Source organism: Diabrotica virgifera, chromosome 2 (genome assembly GCF_917563875.1).
Source record: "Diabrotica virgifera virgifera chromosome 2, PGI_DIABVI_V3a".
NCBI classification, from domain to species: domain Eukaryota; kingdom Metazoa; phylum Arthropoda; class Insecta; order Coleoptera; family Chrysomelidae; genus Diabrotica; species Diabrotica virgifera.
Genome location: NC_065444.1, coordinates 94,186,390 through 94,204,820, shown reverse-complemented (window position 1 = coordinate 94,204,820; position 18,431 = coordinate 94,186,390). Strand labels below are relative to the sequence as shown.

Sequence of the window (18,431 nt, the reverse complement as noted above, 5' to 3'; positions counted from 1 at the left end):
TTGAAAATTTTTTACGATTCTCTAAATTTCACATCTAGGCGGTATTATTATGGTGTCATTGTCTATATTATCCAGAATTTTCGTACTAATGTAACAATCGTTGTCCTATTTAATGTGCATTTTAAGGTTTGCGTAATCTAGTATACATTGAAAGTTAGAAATAAAGTCTCTCCCAATGATTCCGTCTGTTGGAATTGGAAAGTTAGGTTCTACCCATTGAAAGATGTGTTCGAATCGAGTTCCTTTTACTTCGAGTGTTGTCTCAACTTCTCCCATTGTTTGCAACTCTCCTTTAGTAACTCCTTTTATTTTTGCCTTTGTGTTTGGTTTCACCTGTTCCTTCATAAAATCTTGTGAACATTTTAGTATTGAAATGTCAGCTCCTGTGTCTATGATAAAAGTGCTTGTGTTTTCAAGAATTCCTGTTTTCATTCGTACAAAGTTCGTTAGGTTTAGGTCGAAGTTGTAAATGTTATATTTTATTTCTGCCTGTGTGCTTCCAACTTCTTGTTCATTCAAAACCCCAACTGCTGGTTTTCTTGCTCTTCTTGACTGTCCTCTATTTCTAGTAACCTTACGTTCCTGTTACGTCCGCCTCTCTGGTTTCCTCTGTATGTTTGATTGTTAAATTGTCTGTATCCTCTGTTCGAATAATTTCGTTGATTGTCCGTTGCTTCTCCTTCGTTCCGTTGTCCGAAGTTATTTCTTCTTCCTCTGTCATATTTGTTATGGTATGCTCTTCTGTATTGCTGCTGTCCTCTCCTATTCTCGTAGTTTGTCCTATAATTTAAGACTCTTCCTTGTGCATTTTCTTCAGTCGTATCGATCGACAAAAATTTAGATACTACTTCCTGCGGTGATGTAAAGTTACCTGCTTCCAGTATTAGCTTAGCTTTCTCTGCATTAGCGTTTCGTTTCATTGTTGTTACTACGGCTTCCGTCGTATATTTCTTTGCTAAGTCAAGTGGCATTCCTTCCGCTATGTATGCTACTTTTAATTGTTCTGCTAAATCTTCCACTTCAGATGCGTACACTGCTGCATCTCTATGCCCTTGCCTTTTTTTGCTAATTTGGCTATTAAATTCTTCGGATTATCACCTTTTAATTCTTTCTTTAGTACTTCAGCTATCCGTGGAATCGTATCTTCTGTGGTTATTAGGTTCCTAGCCTTATTGGTGAGTCGCGTTTTTATTAGCGTTACAGCTGTGTCTTCATGACCTTCTGCCAATTTTCCAAGTAGTTCTAATGCGTCTAAAAATGGTTGTAATTTCCCTGCGCTTCCATCGAACTCGTTGGGCAATATCTTGCTTGCGATATTCAAAAATTCATTGATTGTCAAAGCCATGTTTAATATTGTTATATCTTGTTTTATGTCACCTTTTTCCTCTTTTATTCCGTCGTTAATTATTTCTTCTTCTACTTCCTCGTCGCTTTTTCCTTCTTCTGCTTCCTCGTCGCTTTGTTCCTCTTCAACTTCCTCGTCGATTGGTTGATGTATTGAATTTGGAACCACTGTTCTCACATTTACTGCTTGAAATGAGCGTATAACTTTGTCTCTGATTTTTCCAAAATATTTGTTGCACGATTCCCTTTGTTTGTCCGAAAGTGCTTCCCAGTTTTTCCTAGTCAATTGTGTGAACTTGTTATAAGCTTTAATTAGCTGTGTCGTCACTTCTTCCTTTATGTCCTTAGATTTCGGAACTTTTTTCTTTAAGACTCTTCTGCTTTGCCTGTCTATTTCTTGTGCAATTTCCTCAACTATTTTGACAAAATCTTCCCAAGTAACTTTGTTGCTACTCATTTATACATAATTTTTTTTTCCAGCTTCTGCACTTCTTAGCGAAAATATAAATTCGATAGTCTTACGGTGTATATAGATATGTAGTATATAGATATATAGTAAAAAATATAGAGATAAAATAATACGTCAATATATGGTAAAAATATGTAAAAATTGCAGTAGTAATAAAAATTCAAAAATAAATAACGTTATATTAACCCTTGTAAATAAGTAGTTAGAATAATAATTTAAATGTATTATGCATATAGCGTATATTTGTTATATCGTATATTTATTTTGATAGGTATATTTACGATAGCAAATATTAAGATCATAAAAATTGCAAAAATGTACTGAAAATCAGTAGTCAAATAATAAATGAATAAAAGTCAGCAAAGATAAGGTATACGTTGATAAATATGTAAAAAAATCATATAAAATTGTATCATTGCGTCCTATAATAACTTAATATGAGGGTAAAAAAAATCTTTGTATATTGATAATTATTGGTAATAGAATAGAATAATTAAGTAAAAATAGGTAAACTTGAAACATATATTAATGTAATTAAGGTAGCACATAATGTTTATACTTTATACTTTATATTAATCAGGAAATACCATAAAAATAGCTAATATGGACTTACCACTTTTACGCGTCTTTGTTCGTATCACAAGTCCTCGCTGCACGTTCCATAGCATTGTCCATTTTCCATTGTCCCACGATGTTCCATCTCCATCCTATTCCATTTTCAGCTCCGCGTCGGCCTGATGTCTCCATCCATTTTACATATACCACACTGTTGTCTAAGGTGGTCTAGGTGCCTGAACATTGACGTGTTTCTTCATACCTGTCCTGTTTACCAGTCCTGAGTTCTTCCCTGGTTCTGGATCGCCATATGACAGCCCTGGGCACTAAGGCTATCTTCTCCCGGTGAGGGTGGTTATCCCTTATCCGAGGGGTGGAATAATTGATGCGCTTACTTGTTGAATTGGTTTATTTACACTCGCATTAGTATAAGCTGGTAGCACCGCACCCAAAGAACATCTCGTGTAGAAAGAGACACTATCTTTAATGTGGAAATATTACGTCTGATCACCAAAATAGAATGACGAATGTCTAATATAATAATAAAGAATTCCCTTGTTATAGTTTAACTGTTTATATATTTAGAAATGCCTATTCAGCATCGACCATGAAAAGTGTTTATAATTGACTCTGCAATTATTAGTGAATCGTGATCTTGGCTAACAATATTTATATAATCGAATGAAGGTTGTAATGTTGTTATGATGACATAAATACTGAAAGTAATTATCGTAGATAATTACAGGGTGTTTTTAAGATATATCTACTGAGTACAGATGAATTCTTGTACAAGTGGCTCAAGGGCTTCAAAAAATAAAGAAAGGAAAATAAAGAAAGCAGTCGGACCAGATGACATTCCTGGAGAAATATGGAGAGCATTGGGAGAGACAAGAATAAGTTGGCTAGCAGGTCTATTTAATAGAATTATGGAAGTTGGACAAATGCCAGACGAATGGAGAAGCAGTATATTAGTACCTGTCTACAAAAACAAGGGAGACATACAACAATGTACAAACTACAGGGCTATAAAACTACTTAGCTACACCATGAAAATATGGGAGAGAGTAATTGATAGACGGATACGTGAAGAAACCGAAATATCCGATAATCAATTTGGCTTTATGCAGGGCAGATCAACAACAGATGCAACTTTCATTGTAAATCAACTGATGGAAAAATACAGGAATAAAGAGACCAACGCTCATATGGTATTCATTGATCTTGAGAAAGCACATGATAGAGTTCCTCGAGAGATTCTGTGGTGGGCACTTAATAAGAAAGGAGTCCCTGGCGAATATGTAAATATTGTGACAGATATGTATGAGGGAGTAACGACTAGTGTTAGGACAGGTGTGGGAGAGACTGATAAATTTCAGGTGAAATTAGGATTGCACCATTGCTTAGTCCTTATTTATTCTCATTAGTTTTGGACCAGATAGCAGCGAAACTGAAGGGTAGCATTCCATGGTGCCTAATGTATGCTGATGATGTAGTGTTAATAAGAAATAGTGAAAGAGACTGAGAACAAAAACTGGAACAGTGGAGACAAGCTTTGGAGGAAAAAGGTTTAAAACTTAGTAGGAAAAAAACAGAGTATTTGGAATGTTCATTTAAAGATGGAGTTACTACAAATAAAATGGTATCTTTGGATGGTGAACTGATTGTAAAAAGCAATAGTTTTAAGTACCTGGGATCGGTATTACAGAGTAATGGAGAAATAGATGGAGATGCATGCAGTAGAATTAGGGCTGGATGGATGAAGTGGAAGGAAGCGAGTGGTGTGCTGTGTGACAGGAAAATTCCAATGAAGTTGAAGGGAAAATTCTATAAAACAGCCATAAGACCGGCTTTGATGTACGGAACTGAATGTTGGGCAGTGAAAAAGAAAGAGGAACAACGAATACATGTGGTGGAAATGAGAATGCTTAGATGGATGAGTGGAGTGACAAAGAAGCATAAAATTAGAAATGAGTATATTAGGGGAAGTGTAGATGTGGCACCAAGTGATGCCAAAATGAGAGAGCATAGGTTAAGATGGTTTGGTCATGTTCAACGTCGAGACGTTAGTCACCCAATACGAAGAATAGCTGAAGTGCAGATTCCTGGAAGGAGTAGGAGAGGAAGACTAAAGAAGACCTGGGGGAGACGATAAGGCAGGACATGTTGGTAAAGGGGATTAAGATTGATATGACCCAAGATAGAATTGTGTGGAGAAATGCAATTAGGAAAGCCGACCACGCATAGGGATAAGGCAAAGAGAATGATGATGATTATATGTGTAGAGAGATACAACTTACTCCAATAGGGAACTTGCATATTATTCTTATTACATAAGTAATAAAAAATAAGTTTTTTTAGTTTTGTTTAAAAATAAGATTTATGTTTAAGAAATACTTGAACTTATGGACCAGCGAAAAAAAACAAAGAAATTCTCAAGGAATATAAGAGAATACATACCATTGCATCGTCAGAAGAAAGATAAGAGAAGCAAAAGAGAAACAAAAGTAGAACAATATCAAGAAATAGAGGAGTATCAGAGTCGATATGACCATTTCAATGTTTATCGAAAGGTGAAGAAACTAGCTGGAAAGTTCCGAAAACACAACAGCGGAAAAATAACATATGATGAAGGCAATCTTGCCATAACCAAAGAAGATAAAATGAAAGTATGGGAAGAATACTTAGGGAAACTTTTCCACGACCTTAGAACAGGACACGAACCCACCATTGAAGAGAATGCAGGTCCTGAAATCCTACAACAAGAAGTAACGGCAGTCATTCGACAAATAAAGGATAGAAAAGCACCGGTACTTAATGAAATTCCTGCAGAACTCCTGAAGCTATTAGATACAAAACAAATAAAATACTAATAACTGAAATATTTAGTGACATATACAAGGCAGGAAAAATACCAGCAGAGAGGCTTAAATCTGAGTTCGTAGCATTGCAAAAAAAAAACAGGAGCAAAAGTTTGTGGAGCCTATAGGACCATAAGCATAATGAGCCATCTGCTGAAGCTTATTCTAAAAGTCATCCACGAAAGAATTTACCGAAAATGCAAAGAGCAAATTACGCCCAATCAGTTTGGATTTGTGAACACCGTTGGTACGAGGGATGCTTTATTTAGCGTACAGGTGTTGTTTCAGAAATGTAGAGATGTCAGCTGTAATGTTTTGCATGCCTGATTCACTACAAGAAGGCTTTCGATAGAGTCAGGCATGAACAAATGATGGAAATGTTGAAGAGGATAGGGATTGACGGAAAAGACCTAAAAATAATAGCTAACCTGTATTGGAATCAACCAGCAGTTCTCGGAATAGATGGAGAATATACAGATCAGGTCAAAATCTTAAAGGGAGTGAGACAGGAGTGCATAATTTCACCTCTGATTCAATCTGTACTTAGAGCACATTTTTGAAGAGGCTCTAAAAATATTGTTGAAGGCATCTCAATAAATAAAGTAAAGGTCAGTAACCTGCGGTATGCAGATGATACAATAGTGTCTTCTAATGTCATAGAAAGGCTGAAAATCTTAATCAACAAAATAACGGAAACAAGTAGAACATATGGACTGGATATAAACACCAGCAAAACCAAGCTACTGATCATCAGTAAGGAAAACATAACTAGAGCAAATCTGTATCTGAACCAAATGAGAACGGAACTTGTCTCACAATACAATTACTTGGGAACTATAATCAATGAGATGTGGGACAACACCCAAGAAATTAGATCGGGAAGGCAAAAAATACATTCTTGATCATGAGCTCTGTATTCAAGAGCCATGACCTTACCCTATAAAACAAAAATAAGGCTCCTTAAATTTTACGTGTAGGTACTCAGTGCTTCTATACGGAGTAGAAACATGGACATTGAAGGCGGAAACTCTATCGAAACTTTAGACTTTTGAGCTATTGTTGTACAAAAGGATCATGAGGATATCATAGACAGACAAAGTCACCAATGAAGAAGTACTACGGAGGATGAACACAACCGAAGATTTGGTCAACATCGTAAAGGACCGTAAGTTGCAGTACTTAAGACATATAATGAGAAATCAAGACAGATACGAGGCACTCTAATGTATTTTCAAGGTAAAATTGAAGGAAAAGGGGCCCAAGGACGAAGAAGAATATCCTGGCTTGCTAACCTGAGAGCATGGTATATAAAGACCTCAACACAATGGACAGGCACCCTAAAAAGAAATCCACTAAGTCAGTAAAGAAATCTATATTATATTCTGCAAAAAAACTGTATAACCATCTCACTTTACAACTTAAATGTGCAACATGTTTCCCCAAGTTCCGTAAAATAACAAAAGCATATCCATCTGACAGATCATAATATTCAGTAAAAGAGTTTCTTAACCTTCCGGTGACCAACCTTTTTTGTTACACGGATGACCAATGGGGGTCAAAAATGACCCCAAGTCAAAATTTACAAGAAAATTAGGTTGTTTTAAGAAATAAAATAATGTACTCGTAATTTTAATGTTAGTATTGCATCAATAAATAATAAATAAACATTATCAAAACATATTTTTATTACAACTGAACAAAACAGGAATCATCATTCTGAACATAGAACTAAAGAAATTTTAAAATATACACTAATTTACGTCGCCACAGGTTTAACAAACAATTTTTTTTTTCAATATTGGAATGTTTCTTACAAACGATTTCACATAATAGACGGTATTTACTTAATATAAAGTTGGAACATGGAAGGCAAAGGGAGTTCGTCTTTGACCACAAATTAAAAAAAAACTTTTGTTTTCGTAAAATATAGGGAATTTTTTTATTACAAAATATGAGGGTATCTACACCGAGAGAAAAAAATTCTTGACATAAAGAAACTTTATTAATATTTAAGAAAGATCGACTTGGCATATTGCCTAAGAAATATATCTTTGTATGTAAGATATAATTTTCTAAAATATTTCAAATAAATTCTACTATAGCCAAAGAAATATATCTTAAACATGATTGAACTATCACTTTCTGGCAAACTTCAAACCCATTTATCAGAAAGAAATTACACTTGATGTTAATTAATTTTATTAGTCATAAAAATATATTTTCTACACATTAGAAAACTGTTCTTTTTGAGCAATAATATTTCTTAGTAAGGAATATTATTATTTTACTATTAATAATTTATTTATTTAATGTTAAGAAATATATTTTGCAGAGATAAACGTATATTTAGAGTTAAGTTAATATTTCTTGAAAATAAAGTGATATTACATACGGCGAAATAAATCATTGTGTTAAGGTAAAATCATTATTTATTAATAAAACAAGATATAAAACGTTATTATTACATACAAATATTTTCTCCACCCTTAAACCACTGGCTTCTACACAACAATAAAAGGATGGAGAGGCAAATCAAACTTCCTCAAATTTTCCTTCTTTTGTTAATAGCACTTTGTATATCAGCAATTCACTAAAACAAAATCGTTATGTAGAAAGAGTAAACTCACTTTAATAAAAAAATTTTTATAAAGATATATATATTTATTTTAACAAATTTAGGAAATACAAAAAAAAAACAAATACACGGCCCCACGTAAGAACTATTAATACTAATAATAATCAATCATATTTAGTTCAAACATATGGCATTATTTAACCTACATATATTTGTTTATTTTTTTCTTTTTGTTAATGAAATATTAATTATTTATCTGTATAATATTAAGTCACACAATAAACATTGTTAGCTAAAACAAGAGGGAAAATACAACCAATGTAAAGCATTGAAGCAGACATAATAATATGTAATTTTCTTAATTTTTATAATCTAAAAGAGACAGCATACCTAATCATTAAGAAATTTTATTACGGGAAAGTATTATTAGTTTACATCTAAGTCATTTAATACATATTAACTAATTCACGGTTTTCGGCAATAACATTTCTTAACCATAAACATATATTTCTTTTAGACTAACTGATTTCTTTATCTCAAATAAATTAACAGAAAAAATCCTCAGCGTTGCACCCGCCATGTTTGATATATCATTATATTGTATATTTTTATAGAAGACGATACATTCAAGAAACCTATTATAGTTGATACATAAGTATACACATTTTTAAAAAGGTACTTATATGTATGAAGTTCTGGAAGGTCCCGCAGTTGGTTAATAACTCCTTTCTTAATATTGTTCTGAAGCTATATATATTATATCATTCTGTCCCAGCTTTAAATTGTGGCATATTTCCCAGTTAGAATAATAAGCTCCTTTATTTCATAGTCGTCCATCATTATACCTAAAAAGCATATAAAGATACTATTATATTTCTTTTTTAACCATTCGGATACGCAACAATATTATTATTACATCTTAAATTACTCAATTTACTTTTATTTAATACCTATATATGTACGTACCTTCAAAATATCCGTTAATTTTTAAAGTACACCAATAAATCCAACATCCATCTATATGAACATGAACATATCACGCCATCTTGACAAACACTGACGACTAAATCATAAATAGTTAATCTGCGCAATTCTTTTGTGGAAGAAAATCTCTTTGCAAGTAACATTTCGGCATTAATAACAAAGATTTTATTTTATAACCACAGTTACTACAGAGGGTATTTCTGAAGAAATATTTCTTGTGGTTTAAAATATTTATTTAATTGCAAGAAAATTTCTTGTTCACAAATATAAATATGCATTAACTTAACATTATATTTCTTATACTGCAAAATATTTGTAGTTTTCAATTTAAGAAATAAAAACTTTAGGATAAGAAAATTAAATGTAGCCATTAATGCATTTCTTAGTATTGAAGAAATTATCTGTAAGAAATTATTGAGTTGTGTTTAAAAAACTCGTTTCTTTATATGTGAACTGGTATGTTTAAGTTAATAGGATATGTTAACTTTTAAGAAATATTGCTCAAAGAAATCGGTGTTTTAGGAGAAAAGAAATTGTTCTCTCGGTGTAGAATGATATTCAAGTCAAATAAAAAAATAATGAGTTTAAAATTGAAAATATTTCTAAATTTATTAAATAAAAACATATATTGAGGTAAAAATTGACCCCCCTTGGTGATCCGAAGGTTAATGAATAACTAAGAAATTACAGTACCATTAACTACAAGTAGTATTTTTATCTATATTTGGGTGTCATATACAGCAGCTTAAACTTATAAGCTCCTTAAAAGTTGATTATGCAATTTGCAATTTGTTGCAATTATTTATTTATTCATATTGACGATTTATGTAATTTCGGTAAATTGTATTTGTTATTGTTTTTCTTTATCTGACTCATTGTAAGTTTTGTTTATAACATTGTAAAATTGTCAATGACAATAAAGTATATCAATACTTATGACAATATTTCTAATCTGTACCATGCATTAAAAAACAATTTATTACAGAATCCAGTTCTTCTTGGGAGCAGTGATGACCTCTCAGACCATAATAACAGATAGACACGATGGCGTCTGGGACAGATCTGTCGTTGCAGGAGTGACTTCCATGGAGATATCCCTAAGCCATCTTATCTTACAAAGCATCATTGTTTTCTTCCAAACGGGCGAACTTATGTTTTGTGCGTTTGTACTATACCAGTTGGAATATGTTGGAAGTATCTCTTTAATGTTCCTATTAGTTTTATCGCAAGGCATTTGTGGAATGGCTTATGGTAAGTAGAAAAATGAGTTTACAAATGGTTGAATACATATCATAAAATAGTAATTGTAAAATTTTGTTAATAATAGTGTTAATAAGATGTAGAGGTTTGTTTTAACCCAGATGTGTTACAACCGGAGTAATTTAATTGAGTCCCAGAATTTATAATCCGTCTTTCCAATAGCCGAGTCGAGTCCCGAAGATGGGTAAATTGAGTCCCGTGCCTACCTGGGGCTTAGTCGGTGTACGTAATGTTTTCTAGGAATGAGAAAACAATAATTTATTTTATAACATATAATTTTATTACAAAAATGCAATCCTAAAATATTTACAGTAAACAATATAACCACATTTACATGCTAAATCTGTGCTAAGTAAGGTATTTAAATGCCAGTCTATGTATATGTATGTTTTTCTCTATGTGGCAATAAGAAGAAAACCAAAGGTATATAATGATCTTCTTTTAGATCATATGGATGGAGAACATTTGCATAAAAAACTTTGAGCAATATTCAAAAGTTCAATTGCTGTTGTAATAAAACAATAATTTGGTTTTTGTATGTCGTTTACCATTAGAAAATCCTCCTTTATGTTGGTATTCACTGGAAATGTTTTAATGTTCATGAGTTTCTTCCATACTTTTTGGCAATTTAGGCAGAAGAGATCGTCGAGCGTTACCTATACATATTTTTCTGACCAATTCCACATCTTTGGTAGCCAAGGTACTAATATTGCCATTTCGTAATTCCTCATGCAAAATTTTCATATCCCCCATTTTCATAGGTCGTTCACTGATATCTTCTACGGTCTTTCACTTCAAGGAGTTACTAACATTTGACGATTGAGTACATCTTCGTTTAATTAACTATGATTGTGGTCATCCATAATTTCCGTCAGTACGTTGTCCCCTTGGGTTTTTAAAAAGGCTTTACATTTTTCTTTCGTCTGCGCACAACAAATCCAACGCTTGCCGTCATTTTTTAAATAATTTTGAAAACGATGTTTGAAGCCATTCAACACAATCAATTATTGTTTTTCTTTTTCACTAAGAACGATTTTCATTGGCAATCAACTTAACACTGTATCGTATACAGATAGATCGCACTCTATACCTACTAAATATTTTGTAGTATACATATTACTTTTTATTTGATTACCATAAATGCATAACCAATAAAATACTTACAAATTAAAAAGCTATTAAAAGGTAATTAGGAGGATTACGATGCCCGGGACTCAATTCGACCATCTAAATATTTTGACCCTTCTTAATTCAGGTATACGGAACTCAATTTAGCCCGTTACAACAGTTGATTGCGTCGACTGTGTCGTAAAGTACTGTGGCAAAGGTTCACTACGGGACGAATATTTACAGATGCTAGCGTGTGTTGACACCAGGGTATTAAAATCTGTTAGGTTTTGGAAAAACAGTACATTTGCAAATACTACCAGATTTGGACACTAGAGTGTTGAAACCATCGAGCTTTTGTAGTGGCTATGCGCGTACAGATGCTAACGGCTATTGACACTGCTTTTAAATGCGGCTGTCGCGTTGCTGGTTTCCGAAAATATATTGGGAGGATATACACTGTGGCAAACCAAATGGAATAAATTCATTATTTCGTGAATAAGTGATTTTGGAAATAAATGCCGAAATAGGTCAATTTTTATTTTTCAATTATGATTCTTTGGCATACATATCATACTATTGATGTCATCCGTTTGGGCGTGATCACGTAATCAATGATTTTTTTTAAATGAGTATAGGGGTCGTGCGCTTACTCATTTGAAAGGCACAATTCTCTATTCAGTAATATAAACATTACCATAATTACTTATAAAAGATGTCCAAAAAAATTCTTTAATTAAATTAATTTACACAAAAGAAGCTATCACATGACCCCTATTCTCATTTAAAAAAATCATAGATTACGTCATCACCCCTAGACAGATGACCTGTCTTAGGATTTATTTCCAAAATCACTCAGTCATGAAATAATGATTTTATTCCATTTAGCTTTGCCACACCGTATACAGTTTACATAAATAAGTTTAAAAAATTAGTTAATAAACAAAATTAATCACATCCAATAACATTTTCTGCGATACAAACATGGATTTTTCTGTTAAAAATTTGCCAAAAGATCCTGCTGATAACGAAAGTTGTAAAGAAGAAACGAATAATTTCGAGAGAAACATAGAAAACATGAGGAAAAAAATTACTTCCAATCAAGACAGTCACGTGAAGAAAATGCTAGGGCTATTTAACAATAAGCTAAGGAAAATCGAAAATCCGTCAGATTTCTTTGATTCTTGCACGTCAGTCAATAATCTTCCTCTATTCAAAGGCAGAAAAATTAAGACTCAACCAACTACCGTCAGCAGAAGGAAGCACCGTGAATAGGGATCGCAATCTAGCAGCATTTTCATTCCAGCTGGATTTTTGTAAGACTGGCCTGACTCCAGTCTGATATTTTTTGACCGAAGTAGATATTTATAATCAGTCTTAATCTGTTCAATCAAGAGCTCGCTGATTTCTACACGGATGTCCAAGTCTGTCAGTATTTGCAAATGTACTTCTTTTTTCAAAACCTAACAGATTTCAACACCCTGGTGTTAACACATGCTAGCATCTGTAAATATGCCTACGGAACATTCATATATGCCTCGTAACGCACTCAACGTAAAATCTCAAGAGCAGCCAAGGTGTTAAAGGATTTAAAATAATTTTTGCAAAAGTTATTACCAATTTTGTCCATTTTATATCTTAAAATGTTTACCTTTTGTTAACGTTTATTAATAAATAAATTAACCAAAATACTGTTACCTTAGCTCGTATTAATAATTTTTCAATGAACTAACCGATTATTTTTTTTTAATTTATATGTAAGTAGGTAGGTGTAATTTACACAACGTTCTTTATTCTATTCACACCAAACCTGCAAACCTAAAACATTTTTTGTTATATTGTACTGTGTCTTGACAAATTTTCATTTCCCTGGTCTATAAGAATAAGATCGAGAAATAATTATTGAGATAGTTAACTTCTTTCGAGACTGATAGTTTTTTTTTGTTTTCATTCATAGTCGGAAGTTGAATAGTTAATTTATTCTACGACTGAATAAAACCAGTCTCGTTTATTAGAATTTACCGAATGTGATTCTTTCGATGATAAATAAGATTACCAAACTAATGAATTAATTAATATACAATAGAAAAATAATACGCAGTGGATTGTAGTACCGTGAAAAAAAATAATTTATTATAGCCTAGTAAAAAAAAAGAGGTGAAAAAATCTTATACAGGTTTTTGAAGGTTCTAAAAATAGTCGAGGAAATGGCTCGCAATTTTTTCGTCCAGCATGGATTTACTTGAAATTTTCACAGAAGCTAGGGAATAGTCCAAGGATAATTTTCTATATCATGCCGCTATCATACGCTAAAACCTTGGGGGTGGTTGCCACCCCATCTCGAGTGTGGGAATTTTTTATTACATTTTAACCATGTAAATCGATGTAGAAAGTAATTCTAAGAAAAAAATTGTTTTTTACATTTTCTTCGTAAACCTAATATTTTTTGAGTTATTCGCGCTTTAAAGTAACAGTTTTTCGTCGAAAAAATCGACTTTTTTAGAGGATTATTTGAGAATACCTCGAAAAATATGCATTTAAGCAAAAAACTGTGGATAACAAAAGTGTATCTTTTAGTAAAACAAACTAAATTATTTTTCTATAATATCTTTAATACCAATACAAACCGAGATACGGCATGTCAAAAGTTAGCTTTTCTCGTCAAATGCATAATTTGAAATATTCAAAGCCAAATACCGGGAAAACTTTGCATTTTTCGAGAAAAACTTAAATTATCTTTTTTCAAGTAGACAATTAATCCTTTCAAAAAATAATAATAAAAAATTTCTAACATGAAAATAGAGCGACTTATGATCAAAAAAATGTCGGTACCTGCTTTTCTCTACGAAAAAATCAGTGAAAATAACCCCCTAACGACCATCCTAATTAAAAATTGGTCTTAAACTTTCTGTAATTCCGTGTATATTTGTATTGTCAATATACTCAAAAAGTTTGACCTATTTAAAAGGCCTAATTTTAGAAAAATTGGAGTTTAAAAGAAAAAAAATTTTTTGCAATTTCTTATTTTTAACCTTTCACTTCAAAATATCTCCGAAAATACTGGAGATACGAAAAAAATTATAGAATACTAAATTGTAGCTTTTTTAATAGTTCAAATTATATTCTGCATCGATTTTCATCACAGTGAACAGTTAGCGAGATATAGCTGTTTAAAACCTCTATTTACGAGCAAACACCCCCTTATTCGAGCCCTTTAAACCTACCCCAATTAAAAACTAAGGGAATTAACAAAATTTAATTTACACAGTCTTATAGCTCTTCAAAAATCCTACAAAATCATTAAAAAAAACTTTTTATCGCCAAAAATGAAGGAGCTGTGTTTATAAAACCCATTTTTTTTTTTGGAAATATTCCACTTATGGAACATTTTCAATGCATGTATAATACCACAGAACTCGTTCGTATAGTGGAAGATGACTTAAATACTATTTGTATTTGTACTTCTACATATTTGTAAATTCGTATTTTTGTGTAAATAAATGTTTTTGTAATTTTTTAATTCTACTTTTTTTCTGTAGATATAGATCTATTAAATTATCTACTTATAAAAATTGTAATGTTCTTAAGGGTGGTTTTTAAGGGTTGAAATATTATGATATTATATCTTAAAGCATAAAACAATCATTATTTTTAGCCAATCAAAACCAAATTTTACCCATATTAAAGTTTACAATGTTTTTATATAATTTTTGACAATAAGGGATAGTGTACACCCCTAAAAATAATCGACGCCCTTGAACATGTTATAGAATATGAAGTACAGGGTGAGATGATCCTAATCCCAAATTTTTATGTAAATTGATGCAAGTCGAAATTATTCTTTTAGGATAAGTAATTTTTTATATATAGCGCCAACAAGGGTGGTCTTAAGGGTTTGAAATATTATGACAGTATATCTTAAAGCATAAAACAATCATTATGTAACTAATAAGAATCAAATGTTGACAATATTTAAGTTTAAAATGTTATTTTATAATTTTTTACAAGTAGTTTTTTTAGTTGTAGTTTTCACCCTTAAAAAACCAAAAGCGTACAACCACTCAATATAGAAAATGAACTAGAGGGTAAAATGAGCATAATCCAAATTTTTTATACAAATCGATGCTGGACGAAAAAATTGCGAGGTTTTGCCATTTTTTCAGTTTCATTTCCTCGACTAAAAGTATATGAGCCATAGCTAATGACAAATCCTTGAATACGTACCGACAGCTGATTTTGCTTTGTTTTTTACCAATCACAAACAGTGAAAAATTTATATTTTTACCATAATATGTTTCTGGGCCAAGAAAGGTTCTTTAATTTGCGAATTTCTAAATTACAATACACAAAAAAATTGACCGAGATAATTCCAAAAAACCCTTATTTTTGCAATGATTTATAAATGTTGACAACTTTGTTTTTTGCACGAAGACAACTACTTAAAATTATAACAGCTAATGAGTTATTGAAATGTTATAACTCTCAGCTAAATCGTTTGTAAGGTATTCAATTTGTTTATCCCGAAGAGCTATTATTTAAACAACTGTACCTACTTGCCCAAATAGTGACTGTAAAGCTATTTAGAAATTCGCAATAGATTCTATGAGACTTTAGTTTTAAAATTTATTAAACAAATTTCAACATTTTATCAAAATTGTTATTAAAAACAGTTTGAAAAGGGATGACTTTTCAGCTTATAAACATTTATAATAACTTTGATATTTTTATATCACGCGCTAGTAAGTAAGGCCACTAAAAGACGATGAACAAGATAACCCTTTAAAGTGATGGTAAAATACTGCCTGCCCGGACCCTGTCTTTTTAGCACGAACTTCAGCTTGAAGCGCGCTGAAAAAATTGCAATATCTTGGATTCTATGGCACAAAGAAGCTTGATTTTTTTTTAATTGCGGTAGTTCGTTCGATAACATAATAAGAACTGTGCTATTTTGACCTCACGTAAAAATTTGAAAATCCCGGAAAATCAAAAACTTTTCTACAAAAAAAATTAAATATTGCTGTTATTTATTTTGTAGAAAATATTTAAATTTCATTAAAATATGCATTTATATAAATGCATAATAATTATTAAATAATTCTTGTTGTAAAGCACAAACAGATCCGTTTCAAAATTAATTTTAAAGTCATTTAACCAGAGGGTAAAAACTTTTTAAAAATAAGTCGTTTAATATTTTATTGTAAGAGACTACATAAGAAAATGATGCATTTTCTAACATAAACTTATAAAACATTTGTCAAAGTACTTAGAAACATATATCAAATGAGCCCCCGAACAAGTTGATAGCATTAAATGTATGCTATAAAAGATTTTTCAAAATTTATCTTTTAAAAATTTTTACAAAAAATGTTATTGTTTTTTTTTAATACCTTCGTTATTTTTTACGATATCATATTCACCGAAAAACCATTTAAAAGATAATTCTAAGGACTATTCAACCACGTTAAATTTAGTCTTTTAAACTCATTAGTTTCTTAAAAATGAAAGGTTAAGTGGCCCCGGTTACATGGTTCTCGCAGCAACATTGAAGTTTAAACGTTTCTATCTCGGTTATTTTTAACCCTATAGAAATAACAAAACAGGTAAACTATTTGATAATGAAAACACTAAAATTTTATTATGTAGGATGTCCCAAAAGTAATGGAACGGTCGAATATTTCGCGAACTAAACATCGGATCGAAAAACTGAAAAATACGTGTTCAATCATTTTCAAAAATCTATCCAATGACACCAAACACCAACCCCCTCTACACCCCCTGGAGGAGGGGTGGGGGGTAACTTTAAAATCTCAAATGGAAACCCCTAGTTTTTCTTGCAGATTTGGATTCGTTACGTAAAAGTAAGCAACTTTTATTCAAGACATTTTTTCGAACTGTGGATAGATGGCGCTATAATTGGGAAAACCATTTATCCTGATACCATAGGTAAATTATAGAAACGGTCTAATATCTCGAGAAATGCACTTCCAAATGAGAAACCAAAAACAGGTTTTAATATTTTTCGAAATACTATCGACAAACACCAAAAATGACCCTCCAACCTACCCCCCTGGAGACGGGGTGGGGGGTAAATTTAAAATCTTAAATAGCAACCCCCACTTTTTATTGCAGATTCGAATTCGTCATGAAAAATTAAGCAACATTTATTCGAAACATTTTTTAAAATTGCTGATAGATGGCGCTAATAAATCGTATTTTTCCAATTAAAGCGCCATTTATCAACAATTCTAAAAAATGTTTCGAATAAATGTTGCTTAATTTTTCATGACGAATCCGAATCTGTAATAAAAAGTGTGGGTTGCTATTTAAGATTTTAAAGTTACCCCCCAGCCCACCTCCAGGGGGTGGGTTGGAGGGTCATGTTTAGCGTTATTCGATAGGTTTTCGAAAAGTATTAAAAACCTTTTTTTGGTTTCTCATTTGAAAGTGTATTTCTCGAGATATTAGACCGGTTCTATAATTTACCTATGGTATCAGGATAAATCGTTTTTCACAATTATAGCGCCATCTATCCACAGTTCGAAAAAATGTCTTGAATAAAAGTTGCTTACTTTTACGTAACGAATCCAAATCTACAAGAAAAACTCGGGGTTTCCATTTGAGATTTTAAAGTTACCCTCCACCCCACCTCCAGGGGGTGTAGTGGGGGTTGGTGTTTGGTGTCATTGGATAGATTTTTGAAAATGATTGAACACGTATTTTTCAGTTTTTCGATCCGATGTTTAGTTCGCGAAATATTCGACCGTTCCACTACTTTTGGGACACCCTGTATATAATTTTTTTACACATATTGAGTATTTTTGGAGTTATTATCAAAAGAAAATTAAAATTACGATAATTTTAAAAATTTTGATTTTCTTAAATTCTATCTTTTTTTCAAAAATATACCTTCTAAACCGGTCAAAATTGTTGCAATCATTACTTATGCTAAAATAAATTCTTGTAAGGATTACTATAAATTTTAATGTTTGTGGAAATGGCGTATGTTTTATTTTTTACTTTTTCCTAAATTATTTGAAAGGGTTCTCTTATTTTCATCATAACTTCCTTAATTTTGATGCTATTAACTTCTTCTGGAGCTCATTTGATAGGTATTCCGAAGTACTTGAACACGTGTTTAGAAGATATTTTTTAGAAAATGAATAGTTGTTGCATACTCGTTGAAAAAATATACATATAATTACCCATAACTCACTTTGAATTAACATTAGATTAGTTCTTTAAGTAAGAAGTGTATTCAATATTTTATTATCTTCAATTT

The 18,431-nt window shown here is 31.8% G+C and overlaps 2 protein-coding genes across 5 annotated transcripts in view; both read left to right on the top strand.

Moving 5' to 3' along the window:
• LOC114349497 (ABC transporter G family member 20-like) overlaps window positions 1–18,431 on the top strand; it is a 636,826-nt gene that overhangs the window by 150,524 nt on the left and 467,871 nt on the right. The gene's annotated exons all lie outside the window — the stretch shown is intronic.
• The window catches only part of LOC114330391 (ABC transporter G family member 23), a 436,441-nt gene that overhangs the window by 400,289 nt on the left and 17,721 nt on the right, over window positions 1–18,431 (top strand). For all 4 annotated transcript variants that reach the window (XM_050643873.1, XM_050643872.1, XM_050643874.1 and 1 more), the window contains exon 12: window positions 9,771–10,036. In XM_050643873.1, the coding sequence (XP_050499830.1) occupies window positions 9,771–10,036 (266 nt within the window). The remainder of the gene's footprint in view (window positions 1–9,770; window positions 10,037–18,431) is intronic.